This window comes from Cebus imitator, unplaced genomic scaffold (assembly GCF_001604975.1).
Source record: "Cebus imitator isolate Cc_AM_T3 unplaced genomic scaffold, Cebus_imitator-1.0 Scaffold447, whole genome shotgun sequence".
NCBI lineage: Eukaryota > Metazoa > Chordata > Mammalia > Primates > Cebidae > Cebus > Cebus imitator.
The window spans coordinates 1662215-1683391 of record NW_016107762.1 but is presented as its reverse complement, the minus strand read 5'-3'; the positions used below and the strand labels follow the sequence as shown (position 1 = coordinate 1683391).

The window sequence follows — 21177 nt, the reverse complement described above, 5'->3', positions numbered from 1 at the left end:
CCTCCTGGGTTCAGGCAATTCTCCTGCCTCAGCCTCCTGAGTAGCTGGGATTACAGGCACGCGCCGCCATGCCCAGCCAATTTTTGTCTTTTTAGTAGAGACGGGGTTTCACCATGTTGACCAGGATGGTCTCGATCTCTTGACCTCTTGATCCACCCGCCTCGGCCTCCCAAAGTGCTGGGATTACAGGCGTGAGCCACCGCGCCCGGCCCCCCCCCCTTTTTATGCATAGGATATTCCTGTCGATTCAGGAAATGCCCAGAAAATGGTTTTTGAATGAAAGAATGGATGAATAAATTGATGCGCACTTAGTTCTTCCTAAAAAAGGAATAAAGAGGCAAACATCATTACAAACATACATAAAGTCTGGTTCCTTACACAAGCATACATAATTTTTAGGCAATCTATGAATTAGTTAATTCATTTTTCATTGATTTATTAAGTAGGTATTTTGAACCCAATATATATATATTTTTTTTGAGACAGAGTCTCACTCTGTCACCCAGGCTGGATTGCAGTGGCGTGATCTCAGCTCACTGCAACCTCCTCCTCCCAGGTTCAAGTGATTCTCTTGCCTCAGCCTCTTGAGTAGCTGGGATCACAGGCACACACCACCATGCCCGGTTACTTTTTGTATTTTTAGTAGAAACAGAATTTTACCATGTTGGTCAGGCTGGTCTCAAACTCCTGACCTCAGGTCGTCTGCCCACCTCTGCCTCCCAAAGTGCTGGGATTACAGGTGTGAACCACCATGCCCAGCCTTAACCCAGTTCTTTCAATCAGATATGTTGATGGTGAACAAGATAAGCATTCACCAAAATTTGTCTCTTGTCCACTTGATAGTCTCCCTTTTTTAAACATATTCCTGTTCTACTGTCCATTTCTCAAATGGACATGGTTTAAACATTGTTTTTAACTCCCCAAATGTATACTGGTTTTACATGAAATTACATTGGTTATTTGGGAATCTCAAAAGACAGCTCATAAAGTCTTTTCTAGTCATCTTTTAAACATGTTCTGTAGTTAGAAAGTGGTTTAGAATCCCCCCAGGGCATGTAATGATTAGTTTTTTGATTTTGGATTCTGACTTTTGCAAGCCCAGACATCCTCAAAACATGTGCCTGTCAGACATTTGGTGTCTTGAGATGAGGTACACTCCAGATCCACATGAGAAAATGAATGAAAATATAGAAAACGTGCATAAGGAGAAAAGCTATAGCCCTGGAAAAAGTTGGATTCTCCTCACACCTTATTCCTCAGTGGCATTTGTCCCAGGTCAAGGCTGCTGAGAGCTTTGATCTCAGGGTGCTTCTCCCCATTACCCACACTGTTCGACCTTCTAGAAAATCTCAGCAATGGAAACTTGTTGGTCTCTGGAGACTTTTTCAGTAGGATTCTAGAGAATCCTGGGTAGGTGAAATATAGCTAAAGATGTGTTTCCTGTTGTAATTGATATTTGTAACTGTTTGAAAGTAACACCATGTAATAAGCCCAAGATGATGTAAGAACTGCAAGACTGGAAATAGTATTTCATATCAATAATGCCAGCTGAGGCTGGGCATGGTTGCTCATGTCTGTACTCAGTATTTTTGGAGGGTAAGGTAGGAGAATAGCTTGAGCCCAGGCGGTTGAGGCTGCAGTGAGCTATAAACACTGTGCTCCAGCCTGGGTGACACAGTTAGACCCTGTCTCAAAAAAAAAAAAAGGCAGCTGACATTTATTTGGAGCTTAACACATGAAACATGACAGGTTGTACTGCATGAGGTATTTTGCATGCATTGTCTCATGTATTTCATAAACAATGCCAGGAGATATGTAGCTCTTAACTTTTGTGGGTGGTAAAATCTGTTGACTTTTTAAAGGCCTCTGTCCAAGTAGTATTGGGTATTAGCTATGTGCCAGCACTGTCCAGTTTCTGTGATAAAATATAATGGTGCATTAAAGCAGTCACTTTCCTTATGGCATATCCTCTTTAATTAAAATAGCAGTTGGTCTAAAACTGCGCATTACTTTTGACTGAAGAATAGTATGTAAAAAAGTTTGGAATTTATTAGTAACATATACAAAATTATTAAAATATTTTTGTTAAGAATGTAGAAGAAAAATAAAACTTTTTAATTTGAGAAATGAATTTGTATTATTTATATTTACTTGTTTGCCTTTTTAACTAAAAAATAATAAAGTATATCTGTAGTGGCTCTGTGAAGAAAAACAAGTCCTTTTTCTCAAGAGAAAATATGACTTAAGACAGGTTTGCTTAGCTGATTGAATGGAAGATTTCTCATAACAATAAATTAAATAAGCCAGGTAACAAACAGATGATGGTAAATTTCCGTTCATCACTAAAAATAGCATCTATAAATAGTACATATATTCTGCTGCCTAAATGCATCCTCCATGTTGCAGAAGCAGAAATCTCAGGGCACGTCATGGTACATACCATGGTGTCAAGCCGACCGATGACTTCAAATGAAAAATCCACACCTCCATCAGTCATTTCCTTTAGCACCTCCTGGATGGGTTTCTTGTAGTCTTGAGGGTTGATGCATTCAGTGGCACCCAACTCTTTGGCCTTTGCAAATTTGTCCTTGTTGATGTCCACTGCAATGATCCTGGCTGCTCCGGCTGCTTTACATCCCATAACAACAGATAGGCCGACCCCTCCCAGACCAAACACAGCACAGGTAGAGCCTGGGGTGACCTGCGTTTTCAGAAAATGCAAAAATGGATTAAGTAATGATTGTTAGAAATTGCTTAAGCTTTATAAAGTGATATGCCTTGGTGTTTATCAAGAGCTACTCAGACTCTTCTGTCCAAGCTGTTATCGAAACCTCTTTCGACTTGAGATGCTTCATGTTTAAATTCAAAAGGCTACACTAGTTGAATGGTTCACAAATTGCTGCATATGAGATTCACCTGGGAAGCTTTAAAAAATATCCCATTGTCAAGGTCACAACCCATGCCAATTAAATCAGAATCTCTGCAGGTGGAACTCTGTCACCAGGTGACTCCAGTGGGAAGGTTAGGCTGGGAGCCAGGGGACTGGATGATCTTTGAGATCTAGATGGCAGTGATTATAATATTGAAGGGATTCTCAATTGCTGAAATCCATGATAGCTTCAGTATCTCATATATGCACAAAGGCAATATTTAGAAAATAAGTGGAAAGGGATCCTCCAGGGAAATGAAAAATATTCCACTTAAACCTTCAATAATTAACTCCTCTGTTCATTTATGTTCAGTGGTCATGACCAGTGTATCCCTGATTTAAAAAATACACTAGTGAACAACATATCAATGAAACATTAGTCTATATTTTAATAATAAAATCTATTGTTATGAGTATCCTCAGCTTCTGTTTATGCGTAGGCTCACTTAGACCACCTGTTAAATCAGATGAGGCAATTGAACAAAGGGAGTAAGTGCTAAAGTCACCAAAATTTGGAAAAGCTGCTCTCTAATTGGTTTAAATTGCCTAGGGGTTATTTATTAAACCTAGTGTCCCATAGTCAGCCTTCATCGTGGGTAACATGCTCTTCCTGTTCTAAATAATCTCATTCTTATGTTCCCTTAAGGGTGTCTATTCATTTATTTATTCATTCATTCATTCACCAAGTATTATTCAATACTGTGGAGGACAACACCACTTTCTACCTTAGTTAGAAAAATCCAAGACTTGCGACTGTGATTTAAAAGTGCTAATGATTATGGACTGCGATTTAAGTTTCAGCAGGAGATTTGAGAAAGACATTTTAGCCTCACCTCTCATATTAAGCAGCAGTGAGATTTGGGGCAGATATCTTTTTATCTCTGAACCTCAGTTTCATAAAATAATGCATACTACTAGATTTTTCAGCCTACTCAGATGAGGAGACTTTAAAGAATTTCTGCTTGAAATTTACCACGTCTGATGTATATGTGTGTGTTCATGGCAGGGAAGATAGTTTTAGCAGTGAGATGCCATAATGATGAATTACACATCCCTGAAGCTTCATTATTTTCTTCTAAGAATCCACAGAGTGGGTGAGCCTTGGTTGGAGGTACATCAGGTAAGACTTTGGACTCTACTGTTGATCCTAATTCTGGGAATAGAGGATCCACAGACTAAATGCTCCTCAAGAGCAATCGGTTCATTTCATTAACTTTTGCTGTCAGAGCCCAGCAGAAGCTACAGTGCCTGAGGCATGTGTAGCTGTTAATGCTTGTATGAATTACTACATGATTTAGTTTTCAGACCTAAAATTTCATGATCCCATAAACAGCAAATTCAGAAGAAAAATTATTGAAAATGACATCCTTATATTTTCTTAATTCAACGTTTTATCTGTGATAAACAGGTGAAATTTCTAGCATGTGCTCTCAATTCTTTCTGGGCCATTTTTCTACTCTTAATCAACACTCCAAATCTCTAAAAATAATCTTTGATTCTTGTGAGAAAGTGCTTCCTTTTTGGTTCCTGACAGTCTGCTTGTAACCGGTTTTATCACCCATTATCATTCCTACCTTGGCAACTTTGACTGCAGACCCATAACCAGTTGAAAATCCACAGCCAATGAGGCAGACTTTCTCCAGGGGCGAGGCTGCATCAATTTTGGCCACTGCACTCTCATCCACCACCGTGTACTGGGAGAAGGTGCTGACGCCGAGGAAGTGGTGGATGGGCTTCCCTTTGCAGGTGAATCTACTGGTGCCATCCTGCAGGGTCCCCCGAGGGTTGCTGAGACTGGGCAGTGCAATACACAGACACACACACAGGCATGAGACAGGAGCATAACTAATGTGCAAACTCAAAGTCTATGCAAACAGAGCATCAGAAACCTACTCGTTTTTCAAGCAGTAGTTGCTTTCCGGGTTTTTACAAATTCTGCATTTTCCACACTGAGGAGTAAACAGCGGGATGACTTTATCACCTGGAGAGGAATAAATCAAATTCTTTTACAATATCTATCAATAAATTAATAGAGCAAAAACTTAAAGCTCACATGTATAGATTAGAATCATGTGTCTGAAAAGTCTCCATGAAATATATCCAATCACAACTATGTCATTTGTCACTGCCTGCCAAGGCATTGTTTTTTAGTTTGGGTTTATAAGTGCCTGAAGATTTCTAAATAGAAAATGCAAATGTGGAAAACAACATGGATTAAAAAAATTACTTCTACTGTATTAACAAACTTTACTGAGAGCACTAATTTCTCCTAGAGGCTTTGCAAATATAATTTCTGTAATCCTCAGCTAATTAAATCTTAATTAAATATTCTTCCTGTAAGTATAATTATAAAGTTTAGTTGAAAGTAGTCTATTATATTTCCAGTAGATGTCGGGAAGATGTGGAATTTTGGAACAAGTCTTGCCTTTTGAAAGTGACTATGCTTATCTTTATTATAAAATGAATGGTTTCAAAAAAAGATCTCAGTTCTTTTTTGAGGAAAACTAACAAAAATAGGACAAAAAGGAATTACAGAAATTCATCTGAAAATCTCAACTCTCCAAAATAAGGCACTTTCTTTTAGGATAAGAATTGACTTTCAAATGTTTTTAGCTGATAATTTTAAAATGACCTATTTATGCTCTCATGCTGGAGAAAGGAGGTGTGAAAAATAAGGTTTTCATTTTGTTATTAATTTATTTCTAAGTAAAGAAAATAGTAAGAGCTAAAACTCAAATTGGACAGTTTATTTTATTATTTTCTGTTCATAGTCTAAATTAGTATTTGGCAAGGGGCAGGTAGAATCCACTGGCTAAAGTGATGCTTTAGAGTTAAAGGTAATTTTTATTTTTAATCACCTATGTTATCTGTTTCATAAGACCAAGAAAAATGATTGGTGCATAACATTCTATAGGCAAAGTTTGTGTAACAATGATGGTATGAAAATATCCTAGTTATTCATCCTTTACCTCTAAAAATGTTTGTATTAATACATAATAAGATTAGGCTAAAATAAATATTGAAGATAAAATAATTAGTAATCTGTAACTAATTGCATTTAAGGATGGCTAAAGGTAATAAGGCAGACATTGTTGATGGTGGGTAGCTCCTGCTGTTTCTTTCATTTCCTTTCACCTAGACTGCTTCACTGAGTCCATTCTTGGAAAGAGAGACCATGTTGGAAGAGGAAATTTGTAAGGGGACTCCATAGGCCACCTAAGAAAAGATCATGTTTATTCAGCAATAGCCATGTAGCCTCCATTTTGTGAACTCAGCACAGAACAGTTTCCATACTTATGTCTTTTCCCTCCTCCCATTTCTAGTTGTCTGGTCCTGACAGAAGACAGTGTTCAGCAACATTAACACAGTAGTTATTAGATTATGAATTCCAGACTGGTAGGCACCGTGTCTCTTTTGATCCTCATACATCTCCAGGCTCTAAACTGTTGCCTGGCATCTAGTAGATCCTCAGTACATAATTGTTGAAGGGTAGAATACAAGCATGCCTGAAAGCACATATGCCTGAGTCAGGCAGGCACAGAGGGAAGGAGGAAACCCCTGAAGTCATGGCTGCCCTGTGACATTGTGCAAGCCTTTTCCTCTCTCATTGCCTCTGTTTCCTCATCTGGGCTGAGTAATCTTGTGATGGTGAGCCAAGGTGTGTTCCCTGAGTGTGAATCCTGTACCTGGTTTGACTGTAGTCACCCCTTCTCCAACACTCTCCACGATGCCGGCTGCCTCATGGCCTAAAACCACAGGAAGTGGGGTCACCAGGGTGCCACTAACCACGTGGTCATCTGAACGACAGATTCCTACAGCCACCATCTATAGAATACAGAGAAAATGTTTAGAGAAGCATCCAAGGTGGTCAAATAGGAACAGCTCTGGGGTGCAGTTCCCAGCAAGAACAATGCAGAGAGTGAGTTCTTACTGCATTTCCAAATGAGTTTTCACTGCCCACAGACCAGGACATTCCTGGGCCAAAAAGCACCAAGAGTTTCCAGCATGGCTGCTTCAGCTGGTGCTGTGGGTTGGCATAGAGAAACTCACACAAATCTGGGTGGCCATTTCAATGAGCGCCTGGAATGCCTGGGAGACAGAGCCACCCATTCAACTGAAAGGAAGGGGGCTGAGACAGGGAGCCAGGTGATCTGGTTTGGCGGGTACCACACCCACAAAACAAGCAATCTGAAATGCTCTGGATCGAGAGTTTCCCAGTAAGTGCAGCTGGACCCGGGATGGTGCAGCTCGGTGTGGGGAAGGGCATCCACCACTACCAGGGCAGTCTGCCAATACAGAGGCAGTTCTAACCACCTCAAGGAAGTTCACACAGCAGCTGGGCAGGGCCTGCAGGAGCTCAGCAATGCCTCTGCTGGCAGACTGCTACTAGACTATCTCCATGTGGGACAGGGCATCTATGAAAAAATGCAGCAGCAGTCAGGAATTTATAAATAAAGCCTGCCTTTCCTAGGACACAGCACCTGGGAAAAGAGGAGGTTATGAGTTCCACTGCAACAGACTTAAACGTACTTGCCCAGCAGCATGAAACAACAGAGCTCTGAGCACAGCACTTGAGCCCCTATAAGGGACAGACTGTCTCCTCAAGCAGCTCCCTGACTGCCATATACCCAAAGAGACACCTCATAAAGGAGAGCTCAGACTGACATCTGGCATGTACTCTTCTGGTATGAAGATAACAGAAGGAGAAACTGGCAACAACCGTTACTGTTCTGCAACCCCCGTGGGTGATCCCCAGGTAAGCAGGGTCTGGTGTGGACCTCCAGCAGTCCTGCAGCAGAGGGGCCTGACTGTTAGAAGGAAAACTAAGAAATGGAAAGAAATAGCTTCAACATCAACAAAAAGAATGTCCACTTAGAGACCCCATCTGAAGGTCACCAACTACAAAGACCACAGGTAGACAAAGCCAAGAAGATGGGAATAAACCAGTGCAAAAAGGATGAAAACACCAAAAACCAGAACACATCTCTTCCTCCAAAGGATCAGAACTCCTCACCAGCTAAGGAACAAAGCTGGAGAGAGAACGAATCTGATGAACTGATAGAAACAGGCTTCAGAAGGTGGGTAATAACAAATTTCTCAGAGCTAAAAGAACGTGTGCTAACCCAATGCAAAGAAACTAAGAAGCTTGAAAAAAATTTAGATGAAATGCTAACTAGAATAAACAGAGAAGAATATTAAGGACTTGATGGAACTGAGAAACACAGCACAAAAACTTCATGAAACATACATGAATTTCAATAGACAAATAGACTGGAATAAAGGATATCAGAGATTGAAGATCAACTCAATGAAATAAAATGAGAAGTCAAGATTAGAGAAAAAAGAGTGAAAAGAAATGAACAAAGCCTCCAAGAAATATGGGATTATGTGAAAAGACCTAATCTATGTTTGACAGGCGTACCTGAATGTGACGGAGAGAATGAATCCAAGCTGGAAAACACTCTTCAGGATATTATCCAGGAGAACTTCCCCAACCTAGCAAGGCAGGCCAACATTCACGTCCAGGAAATACAGAGAACACCACAAAGATATTCCTCAAGAAGAGCAACCCCAAGGCACATAATCGTCAGTTTCACCAGGGTTGAAATGAAGAAAAAAATTGCTAAGCACAGCCAGAGAGAAAGGTTGGGTTACTCACAAAGGGAAGCCCATCAGACTCACAACAGATCTGTTGACAGAAACCCTATAAACCAGAAGAGAGTGGGGGCCGATATCCAACATCCTTAAAGGAAAGAACTTTCAACCTAGAATTTCATATCCAGCCAAACTAAACTACATAAGTGAAGGAGAAAGAAAATTCTTTACGGACAAGCAATTGCTGAGAGATTTCATCAACACCAGGCCTGCCTTACAAGAGATTCTGAAAGAAGCACTAAACAAGGAAAGGAACAACCAGAACCAGCCACTCCAAAAATGTACCAAATGGTAAACACCATTGATACAATGAAGAAAATGCGTCAACTAATGGGCAAAACATCCAGCTAGCATAAAAAGAGGAAGATCAAATTCACACATAACAATATTAACCTTAAATGTAAATGGGCTAAATGCCCCAATCAAAAGACACAGACTGGCAAATTGGATAAAAAGTCAAGACCCATCAGTATGCTGTATTCAGTAAACCCATCTCATATGCAAGGACACACATAGGCTAAAAATAAAGGGATAGAGGAAGATTTATTAAGCAAATGAAGAGTGAAAAAAAAAAGCAGGAGTTGCAATCCTAGTCTCTGATAAAATGGACTTTAAACCAACAAAGATCAAAAGAGACAAAGAAGAGCATTACATAATGGTAAAAGGATCAATGCAACAAGAAGGTCTAACAATCTTAAATATATATTCACATAATACAGGAGCACCCAGATACACAAAGCAAGTTCTTCATGACCTACGAAGGGACTTAGACTTCCACACAATAATAGTGGGAGACCTTAACACTCCACTTTCAATAGTAGACAGATCCACAAGACAGAAAATTAATAAGGATATCCAGGACTTGAACTCATATCTGGACCAAGTGGACCTAATAGACATCTACAGAAATCTCCATCCCAAATCCACAGAATATACATTCTTCTCAGCACCACATTGCATCTACTCTAAAACTGACCACATAATTTGAAGTAAATCACGCCTCAGCAAATGCAAAAGAATGGAAATCATAACAAACAGTCTCTCAAACCAGAGGGCAATCAAATTAGAACTCAAGATTAAGAAGCTAACTCAGAAACACACAACTTCATGGAAACTGAACAACTGGTTCCTAAACGTTTACTGGATAAACAATTAAATGAAGGCAGAAATAAAGATGTTCTTTGAAACCAATGAGAACAAAGACACAATGTACCAGAATCTCTAGGACACATTTAAAGTAGTGTCTAGAGGGAAATTTAGCAACAAATGCCACATGAGATGTGAGGAAAGATCTAAAATCAAAACCTTATCATCAACATTGAAAAATCTAGAGGAGCAAGATTAAAAAAAGCTCAAAAGCTAGAAAAAGGCAAGAAATAACAAAGATCATAGCAGAACTGAAGGAGATAGAGACACAAAAAACCGTTCAAAAAATTAACAAATCCAGGAGCTGGTTTTTTGAAAAGATGAACAAAACAGACAGACTGCTAGCTAGATTAATAAAAAAGAAAAGGAAGAAGAATCAAATAGATGTTAAAAAAAAAAAAACAAAAAACGATAAAGGGGACATCACCACCGATTCCACAGAAACACAAGGTACCATCAGAGATTACTACATAAACTCTATGCACATAAACCAGTAAACCTGCAAGAAATGGATAAATTTCTGGACACTTGCACCCTTCCAAGCCTAAACCATGAATAAGTTGAAACCTTGAACAGACCAATAACAAGGGCTGAATTTGAGACAGCAATTAATAGCCTACCAACAAAAAAAAGTCCAAGTCAAGACGGGTTCACAGTCAAATTCTGCCAGACATACAAAGAGGAGCTGGTACCATTCCTTCTGAAACTATTCCAAACAATACAAAAAGAGGGAATCCTTACCAAATCATTCTATGAGACCAACATCATCCTGATACCAAAACCTGGTAGAGACTCAATAGAAAAGAAAACTTCAGGCCAATTTCCATGATCAACTTAGATGCAAAAATCTTCAATAGAATACTGCCAAACCGATTGCAACAGCACATCAAAAAGCTTATCCATTACCATCAAGTAGGCTTCATCCAGAGGTTGCAAGGCTGGTTCAACATACGCAAGTCTATAAATGTAATTCACCACATAAACAGAACCAAAGACAAAAACCACATGATTATCTCAATTGATGCAGAGAAGGTGTTTGATAAAATTCAACAGCCCTTTATGCTAAAATCTCTCAATAAACTAGGTATCGAAGGACCATAGCTCAAAATAATAAAAAACCCTGGAAGAAAACCTAGGCAAAACCATTCAGGACATAGGCATAGGCAAGGACTTTATGACTAAAACACCAAAAGCATTGGCAGCAAAAGCCAAAATAGACAAATAGGGTCTAATTAAACTCCAGAGCTTCTGCACACCAAAAGAAACAATCATTAGAGTGAACCAGCAACCAACAGAATGGGAAAAAATTTTTGCAATCTACCCACCTGAGAAAGGACTTATATCCAGAATCTACAAAGAACTAAAACAGATTTACAAGAAACAAACAAACCAACCCATTCAAAAGTGGGCAAAGGATATGAACAGAGACTTTTCGAAAGAAGTATATGAGGCCAAAAAATATGAGAAAATGCTCATCATCACTGGTCATTACAGAAATGCAAATCAAAACCATATTGAGCTACCATCTCACGCCAGTTAGAATGGTGATCATTAAAAAATCTGGAGACAACAGATGCTGGAGAGGATGTGGAGAAATAGGAACATTTTGCACTGTTGGTGGGAGTGTAAATTAGTTCAACCATTGTGGAAGACAGTGTGGTGATTCCTCAAGGACCTAGAAATAGAAATTCCATTTGACCCAGCCATCCCATTACTGCATATAGATCCAAAGGATTATAAATCCTTCTGTTATAATGACACATGTACATGAATGTTCACTGCAGCACTGTTTACAATAGGAAAGACTTGGGACCAACCCAAATGCCCATCAATGATAGACTGGACAGGGAAAATGTGGCACGATGGAATACTATGCAGTCATAAAAAATGATGAGTTCGTGTCCTTTGTAGGGACATGGATAAACCTGAAAACCATCATTCTCGGCAAACTGACACAAGAACAGAAAATCAAACACTGCATGTTCTCACTCATAGGCGGGTGTTGAACAATGAGAACACATGGACACAGGAAGGGGAGCATCACACACTAGGGTCTGTTGTGGGGGCCAGGGGAGGCACAGCAGGGGTATGGGGAGGTTGGGGAGGGATAACATGGGGAGAAATGCCAGACATAGGTGACAGGGAGATGGAGGCAACAAACCACATTGCCATCTATGTACCTATGCAACAATCCTGCATGATCTGCACATGTACCCCAGAACCTAATGTACAATATATTAAAAAAAAAAGTAAAAAAAAAAAGAGAAGATGTTTAGATTCAGAAAAGATTATGACTGTCAGATGGACTTAACAAATTCAATTTTCTAAAATTGTTATTCTAACATGTTTTCAAGGGTTTTGCTGATAATCCCTCCAATCCCAAATATGAAATATTCTGCTTATCTCTAAGATCATTCAATCTAAAGCCTTCCTCTATCTTTCTCCCTTGAATTTAACAATTTAGAATAATATGTGAAATAATTGGTCCTAAAATATTTGTCTTGCATAATATAGAAGAATGCATAGTTAAAAGAAAAAGAAGTAGAAACCGAAAATTAATACCAAGAAAATATCTAATGCAAATTGATTTTGAGGTCTTGATATATATTCATTTGTACAAACACATAAATTATTTTGTATTTTACTGGAATTATACTGCATGTACTATTTTCTCACTTAAAAAAATAACAATTTATACTTTCCTTGACAACAAATGTTAATTCTATTTTCTGGATAATCACATAAAAATACCTCTTATTGGGTTTTGGATGTTTCTATTTTTAATATTATCTGAATTTTTAAAACTTTAAATACAAATGGAAAAAAATATTTCACCTTAATGCGAACTTCATGGGCCTTAGGAGGTGCCACTTCCACATCCTCAATGGAAAAGGGTTTCTTTACCTCCCATAGCACAGCTGCTTTGCATTTGATTACCTAGAAAATCAAACAGAGAGATGGTGACAGTGTTTTCCCACTCTTGAAGTCAGAAATTGTGTCTTTTCATCTTTGTACATGCAACATTGAGTCCCATGTCTGGTACCTAACAAGTGTTGCATAGAAATGAAGTCCTCTGGTTTATAAAGTGAATAAGAGTATCTTTTTATAAAGCAGTAACATAAGGAAAGATAAACACAGTTAAGTGTAGTAAGGCACTGAGATAAAATGGAACATATTCATTTAGGCTATTCTTTTGTTTTGTGTTTTTCACCAGAGATGTAATCCTGATATTTTCTAATGCTGTCCTGGAAGACACCTGTTTACCCACAACTATTGGCTGATACATGTTCTAACTCACCTTTATTTTGCTGACAGAGTCAGTGTATGTCTAAATAAAATACACTACTTTCTTGCTCAATTTTCTGCTTAGGCCAAAAGGATCTGACTCTACAAGAACAATTATACACTTACCTACTAACCGATACACAACCTGCTTATACAAGTAGGATGATGTCTCTTTCTCTATTTGCCTATTGTCCTCTTTTAATTTTCTCTCTCCACTTCTGTGTGATACTTGTCTCCAACACCCATTTGAAATGCAGCTTTGGCAGCCTGTTTTGTTTTCTAATTTATATGTAGAGACTCCTTCCAGCTTAGATTTGAGCCAAAAATTACAGAGATTAGAGTTAGTGGTGATGGCGTGTGTGTGTGTGTGTGTGTGGGCGTGTGTGTGTGTGTGTGTGTACATTCAGACCACAGATACGTATTTCAAAACTGGAGAAACTGTGTATTTGAGTTCTAGCTAGTAAAGCTTATCCACAGATGTCCTTAAAAATAAAAGCTGATCACGTATTTCCACTGCGTGGCAGTGTACTGTTAAACTCATCTTCGTTGTCATAAAGCATGTACAATTCACAGAGCTCTTTCTGTTGAGAATCAACATAATTGCAAGTATGATAAAAATTCAATTGAAATTTCATCTCCTGCCAACTCATTTTTATTCTTCATTTGTCAAATCCTTCAACTTTGCAGGATTTTCAGTGTGGTCCATGCCAAAATAAGTATCAGAATACTTAAAAATAAAGTACTAATAGTAAGAGTTACTGATTATCAGCTGCCTATGATGTGACAGGTGCATTAATGGCTTATGCTGAGTGAGTTACCTGCATTATTTGTATTATTTTTATTTTTAAAATTTATTTTTAATTTCAAAAGTTTTGGGGGTGCAGATGGCTTTTGATTACATGGATAAGCTCTTTAGTGGTGATTTCTGAGACTTCCTGCACCTGTAACCTGAGCAATGTACATTGTACCCAATGTGTGGTCTTTCATTCCTATTATATCATTCTTATGCCATTATATATTCTTATGCCTTTGCATAGAAATGCTTTGTTCATGATATCATTCTTATGCCTTCGCATCCTCATAGCTTAGCTCCCACTTATAAGTGAGACCATATGGTATTTATTTTCTACTCCTGAGTTACTTCACTTAGAATAATGACCTCCAGCTTCATCTAAGTTGCTGCAAAGGCCATTATTTTGTTCCATTATGTGGCCAAGTAGTATTCCGTGGTGTATATATATCACGTTCTCTTTATCCACTCATTGGTTGATGGGCACTTAGGTTGGTTCGATACTTTTGCAGTTGGAAATTGTGCTGTTGTAAACAACATGTATTATTTTTAAACCTAAAAAGGATGCTACCAGGACAGCATTATTGAATTATTGATCTTATTACAACTTAAATAATTAAGGACTAACTGACTCAGTGATTGAATAATTTTCCTGAAGTCTCAAAGCTGACTGTCCAGAGAATAAAGATCAGGCCGGGCACGACTGCTCACGCCCATAATCCCAGCACTTTGGGAGGTCATGGAGTTTAAGAACAGCCTGACCAACATGATGAAACCTTGTCTCTACTAAAATTAGCCAGATATAGTGGCATGTGCCTGTAATCCCAGCTACTTGGGAGGCTGAGGCAGGAGAATTGCTTGACCCGGGAGGTGGTGGTTGCAGTGAGCTGAGATGGCACTCCAACGAGCCTGGGCAATAGAAAGAGACTCTGTCTCCAAAAAAAAAAAAAAAAAAGATCAATCTAGCCTCATGTTTTCAGTACTCCATGGTAGTAAATAGCAAAATGTTAAATAGCAACAATAATAATATTGGCTAATATTTATTGACTCATTTTTATTTACCAGGTACTATTCTAAGTGCTTTTTACTATTAATTTATGAAATAGATATTAGTATTGTCACTATTTAGCATTTGAGGAAAATAAAATGCAGGATAGGTAAACATAAATGAAATGCTGTCAAAAAGCTAAGTTATTGACATTGCATCAAAGAGGGGAGGATTATTGATTTCATCAGTTATTATTTTTATTAGTATGATTGGTTTATACTTTTTCTCTATGAACTCATTATTTCTTTTAAGTCAAGTTTGGTTAATGACAAATTTAAATTTTCATTTTCCTAATTATTTTCTACGAGGAATGTAAATATTAATCAATAATGAATGGAGGTAAAATGAAGTGGTAGAAGAACAGTGGGCCACTCATGTAATTTCCAACTTTTCTTATTGAAGAGCATGTTTTGTCACACAGCGTAGAGAGAAGTCTCAGAACATTTAAACTGAGTTATTACAGTGAGATATTTTACTGTGTGGTACACTCCTAACACAACAAATGGCTGGAAATAGTTGCACAGGTTTTTAAATTAGGCAATTAAAAATATCAATTGATTATATTGAATGAGCACATAGACTTCTGTGCACCTGTAAACACATTGAAAAAATAAGTATAATTTATGGAAGAAAAAAACAAATATCTGTGTTCTGAGTGCTAATAGGTGATTCAAATTGTATTATTATTTTTCTGTAAAATCATAGTGACTTTTATACAGGGAAGATACTGTTCCATAAGATTGCTGTGGAAATTGCCTGAATTGTGTCATAATGGGCCCCCTTTAATCAGAATTTGCATGTGGTAACTTGCTTAACCTTGATGATTCTAATGGTGTGAGAACAATGAGTATTTTGTAAGATATTTTACAGTAAGGTTAAAAAGATATTTCAAAATCTTCTAACTCAAATTCCTCTCATAAAAGTTTTGTCATACTTACCTTTCTGGTGTTCACAAAAAATATGATTACAAATAATAACACATTTAAATTATGGCTTCTTAATATAAAGATAATTTCTGATTAAAGACTTTTCTGACTTTAGATTTACAAATCAGTCATGATTAGCTTGAAATAAATTGTCACTTTACTGCAAATTTATTTAATTTAGGAAATAAAGAATGGATACAGATTCTGTACATTCTTTTTGAAGATATTTAGGAATAGCTTATTTCCACTGTAGTTCAGTATACGTCACATATTGTAGCATATATTGCACATCATATTTCAGCATATAATTTCTAACTTAGATGTGAATTTTAAATTATTCATCAAATACTGTATTCCTTTCTTTGTTCTATTGATGAGAATATATTTCCAACAGTAATATAGTTTTTGCTTACTTTTCCTGCTGTGCTCATGTTGTTTCTGTCTTCTCTGCAGATCAGGAGACGTGTCCCTGTGGATTTCTTCCCTGCTTAAGTGCATAAAGTGGGTATATTGCACAGATATTTATCTCGTTTGCCTGTATAACACCCAATTCCAATTCCACACGTGATCTAGGTTTTTAGGCCACACCCATCACATTATTCTCAGACATCAAATCATAAAGAAATGGGCACCGAACCAGCACTCAAAACCTTGACTTTTCCAATTTCAGATAAGATTTTGCTTTCATTAAGTTAAACATTAAGTTAAAGTGATAAATTTTATTCACTTTCTCTCTTCCTTACTCTCTTCCTCCTCTCTCAGATTTCTATTTCTCTTCTCTCAAACCCACAGGGGTCATTCAGAGTTCTCTTTTCCCTTTGTCTTCACTAAGCTGCAACTTTAAATCCAAGTGGTGCAGTTAGGAAGGAGGAGGAGTAAGGAAGGGATAAACGAAAGGCCTTGCAAGGCCTGAGGAAAAACACTGTAAGTGGCAAGGAGCTCAGAAGTCATATTGTTTAAATTTCTCATTTTATCAGCCAAATGACTTGGCAAAGCAATGTGGTTAATATTTATTTAAAGTATATTTGGATAAGAAAAATACAGGACTGTTTTCCTGAATGCATAAATAATCTAACATCTTTCAAACATTTTTGGGTTGAAGCAGGCTAAGGAGCAAAAAGTCTAAGCTTCTAGGCCTGAATATTTGATCTGTCCAAATCCAACACCACAAATCAAGTATTGAAACCAAAGTTGGTGAGAGAGTTAAAGTTATCTCCTTTACCATTTACCCTCTACCCTCTAGTTAGAAAATATTTTTCCAACTTGGTTCTAACCCTCACATAAAATGCATGTAAAGAATGTTGGAAATGCATGTTCGCATCTCTCCCTGTGAAATAATCTCAGATAAGTCAAAAGACACAGTTGCACGGATATCCTTGGCAGATTCCCCTGAGTACCAAACTCAAAAAAATCTTAATGTACAGCAAATGGTTTAGTGAAATATTGTGCTATGCCAACAATCATTTTTAAGATGATGCAGAAACAAAATTATTATATGATAATGTAAAATTTAAAAATGGCATGAATTCCACAATTGCAGCAATAAAAGAATATATGCAAGTGAAGTGTACCATCTGATACGATTTCGCTCTGTGACCCCATCCAGATCTCACCTTGAACTGTAATCCCCATATTCCCCATGTGTCAAGGGTGGGACCAGGTGGAGGAAGCTGGATCATGGGGATGGTTTCCCCCTGGCTGTTCTTGTGATAATGAGTGAGTCTCATGAGATCTGATAGTTTTACAAGCATCTGGCATTTCCCCTGCTGCACTCGCTGTGTCCTGTCACCCTGTTAAGAAGGTCCCTGTTTCTCCGTTTCCTTCCCCCCAGGACTGTAAGTTTCCTGAGGTCTCCCAAGCAATGCAGAACTGTGAGTCAATTAAACCTCTTTCCTTTATAGATTACACAGTATCGGGTATTTCTTCATAGTATAAGAAGAGACTAATACATTGTCTATAAATTGAAAATAGTTTTTTAAGTATGAAGAATCTATAGGGTTTTTCCATAGGATCATATTATTTTCATTGATAATAATATTATATTACCAATAACGGCCAAAATGTATTGAGTAATTACTTTATTAAGTGCTTTACTTACATCTTTTAACTTAATTATTTTTAGGAAGACAGTATCATACATTACACTTTTTGAAGAAACTGAGGATAAAAGAGGTTAAGCAAATGCCTCAGATACAATTCTAAGAGGTTTTCCCCAGAGTTCAAGTTCCTAACTAAGGAATAGTAATGATAATAACTACAGCTAATAATTAAGTGACACTTAATATATGCCAGGCACTGTTCTAAGTGCTTTAGGTTAACTAACTCATTTAATCCTCAGATTAATCCTATGATGTGGGTACTAATATGATTCATTTTCACAGGTAAGGAAACCGTATCCCAGAACCAGGGCCCCCAGCTGGGCTGCGGGTGAATCAGAATTAGAACTCAGTCTTCCTGCCTCCAAAGTCTGTACTCCCGTCTGTTCACTGCTCTAGTTCCAGGACTTAGTAGAAATAACAAGGAAGAAATAAAGAAATAAATTTTAAAGACAAATTTAAAGAACTTGTGATCAATCCAAAACAACTCCAAACATTTCTGCCTGAAGGAGTGTGAGGAAAGTAGCTTTATTCACTAAAATCACTAACAGGTTGATTTGAACATGTTAAATTTTAGGTGACTTTGAAATATGTTGAGTGAAAATTCCAGCTGAGTGCTGGGAAGCATGGGGATGTTGTATGCAATGCGAAATGACTCAATACATGGATTTGAGACCAATAATGTGAGAAGCGATAATTCCTAACTCTCAATATAAATTGATTTTTTGAGAGAGAAATTTTAGAGGGAAGAGCAGTCTTCAAGAAAATTGATAGTAAAAAGTGAAGAGATGGAAATTTCATAAGGCAGAGTCATGAAGAGAAGAGAACTTTCTTTCTCTTGTCTGATTGCTCTAGCTAAGACTTCCAGTATTATGTTAGATAACAGTGGTGAAAATGGGTATCTTTGTCATGTTCCAGATTTAAGAGGAAACATTTTCAGTTTTTCTTCATACAGTATGACACTAGCTTTGGGTCTGTCATATATGGTTTTATTATGTTGTGGTATGCTCCCTTTATACCCAGTATTCTGAGCTGTTTTTTTTTTTCTTTTTAATAATGAAAGATGTTGATCTTTATCAAATGGTGTTTTGGCATCCATTGAAATGATCGTATGGTTTTTGTCCTTCATTCTGTTGATATGATGGGTCACACTGACTGATTTGCATATGTTGAACTAACCTTGCATCCCTGGGATAAATCCAACTTGGTCATGATGAATGATCTTTATAACTTATTGTTGAAGTTCACTTGCTAGTATTTTGTTGAAGATTTTTGCATCAATATTCATCACAGATGTTATCCTGTAGTTTTTATTTATTTATTTATTTATTTTAATATGCCTTTGCCTGGTTTTGGTATTTAGGTAATACTAGCTTCATAGAATCAGTTTGGAAGTATTCCCTCCTCCTTTGTGTTTTGGAACACTTTGAGTAGGATTAGTATGGGTTCTTCAAATGTTTGTTAGAGTTTAGCAGTGAAGCCATTGGGTCCTAGGCTCTTCTTCACTGGGAGATCTTTTATTATGGCTTCAATCTTATTACTTTTTATTGACCTGTTCAGGTTTTGGATTTCTTCATGGTTCGATTTCGGCATGTTGTATGTTCCTAGGAATTTATCCATTTCTTCTATATTTCCCAGTTTATCAACATATCGCACCTAATAATGATCCTTTGAATTTCTACTGTATCAGTTGTAATGTCTTTTTTTTTTTCATCTCTGATTTTATTTATTTGGGCCTTCTTTCACTTTGCCTTAGTCTGGCTAAAGGTTTGTCAATTTAGTTTATCTTTTCAAAAAATCAACTTTTTGTTTCATTGATCTTTTGTATTGTTTTCTTCATTTAAAATTCATTTATGCTCTGATTTTTATTATTTATTTTCTTCAACTAATTTTGGGGTTGTTTTGCTCTTGCTTGTCTACTTGTTTAAGAAATCTCATTAGGTTATTTATTGAAAGTTTTTCTTCCACTGTGTTCACTGTATTCCATAGGTTTCGATATGTTGTATTTCTATTATCATTTGTTTCAAGAAATTTTTCAAGTTCCTTCTTAATTTCTTTATTGACATACTGGTCATTCAGGAGCATATTGTTTAGTTTCCATATATTTGTATAGTTTAAAAAATTCTTCTTGGTATTGATTTGTAGTTTTATTTCATTGTCGTCAGAGAAGATGATTAATATTACTTCAGTTCTTGGAATGTTTTAACTTGTTTTGCGATCTAACATATGGTCTACCCTTGAGAGTGATCCATGTGCTAAGAGAAAAATGTGTATTCTGCAGCCACTGGATAAAATATTATGTAAATATCTATTCGGGTACATTTGTTCTATGGTGCAGAATAAGTCTGATGTTTCTTTGTTGGTTTTCTGTCTGGGAGTTTTGTCCAATGCTGAAAGTGGGATGTTAGAATCTCCAGCTACTAATGCATTGGAGTCTATCTCTTTGGTTCCATATATTTGCTTTATATATCTAGTTGCTCTAGTGTTGGGTACATATATATTTACAATTGTTATACCCTCTTGCTGAATCAACCACTTTGTCATTATATGATGACCTTTTCTGTCTCTTCTTATGGTTTTTGTCTTGAAATCTATTTTGTCTTATAAGTATAGCTACTGATGATATTTTTTGGTTTCCACTGGCATGGGATATCTTTTTCCATCTCATTATTTTCTATCTTTGTGTGTGTTTCTAGGTGAAGTGTTTTTTTTGTTTTGTTTTGTTTTGTTTTGTTTTTTGTAAGCAATAGATCATTGGGTCTTGTTTTTTCCATCCATTCAGCCACGATATGTCTTTTCATTGGAGAATTTGGTCCACTCACATTCAATGTTATTATTAATAAATAAAGGCTTCCTCTTCCATTTTGTTATTTGTTTTCTGGTCTTCTTTCTTTCATTATTTTCTGTCTTTCTTTTAGTTAAGGTGTTTTTTTCTGGTGGTATGCTTTAATTTTTTGCTTTTTATTTTTTATGTACCCATCTTGTTTTTAAATTCAAAGTTTCCATAAGGCTTGCAAATACTATTTGGAACCCATTATTTTAAACTGATGACAGTGTAACACTGATGCATAAACAAATAAATATGCAAAAATATTAATAGAAACTCTACACTTTAATTTGTTGTCTCCCTCCCCCACTTTTTAACTTTTTATTATTTCTCTCTCTGTCTTTTTTGTATTATGTCTTGAAAATTTGTTGAGGTTATTATTTTTGATAGGTTTATCATTTAGTCTTTCTACTTAGGTCAAGCGTTTACATCCCACAATTACAGTGTTATGCTAGTATGTGTTTTTCTGTGTGCT

General features: G+C 37.0%; 1 protein-coding gene across 2 annotated transcripts in view; it reads right to left on the bottom strand.

Moving 5' to 3' along the window:
* Window positions 1–16564, bottom strand: part of LOC108291188 (alcohol dehydrogenase 1C) — a 53187-nt gene extending 36623 nt beyond the window's left edge. Inside the window, exons 1-6 of one of the 2 annotated variants that reach the window (XM_037732383.1) lie at window positions 16193–16564; window positions 12566–12667; window positions 6616–6754; window positions 4823–4910; window positions 4504–4723; window positions 2441–2701 (exon numbers count right to left, since the gene is read on the bottom strand). In XM_037732383.1, coding sequence (XP_037588311.1) covers window positions 2441–2701; window positions 4504–4723; window positions 4823–4910; window positions 6616–6754; window positions 12566–12667; window positions 16193–16210 — 828 coding nt within the window. In that variant the 5' untranslated portion in view covers window positions 16211–16564. The remainder of the gene's footprint in view (window positions 1–2440; window positions 2702–4503; window positions 4724–4822; window positions 4911–6615; window positions 6755–12565; window positions 12668–16192) is intronic. The other variant, XM_037732385.1, reaches the window with a different exon arrangement.
* Between the last annotated feature and the right edge of the window lie 4613 nt (window positions 16565–21177).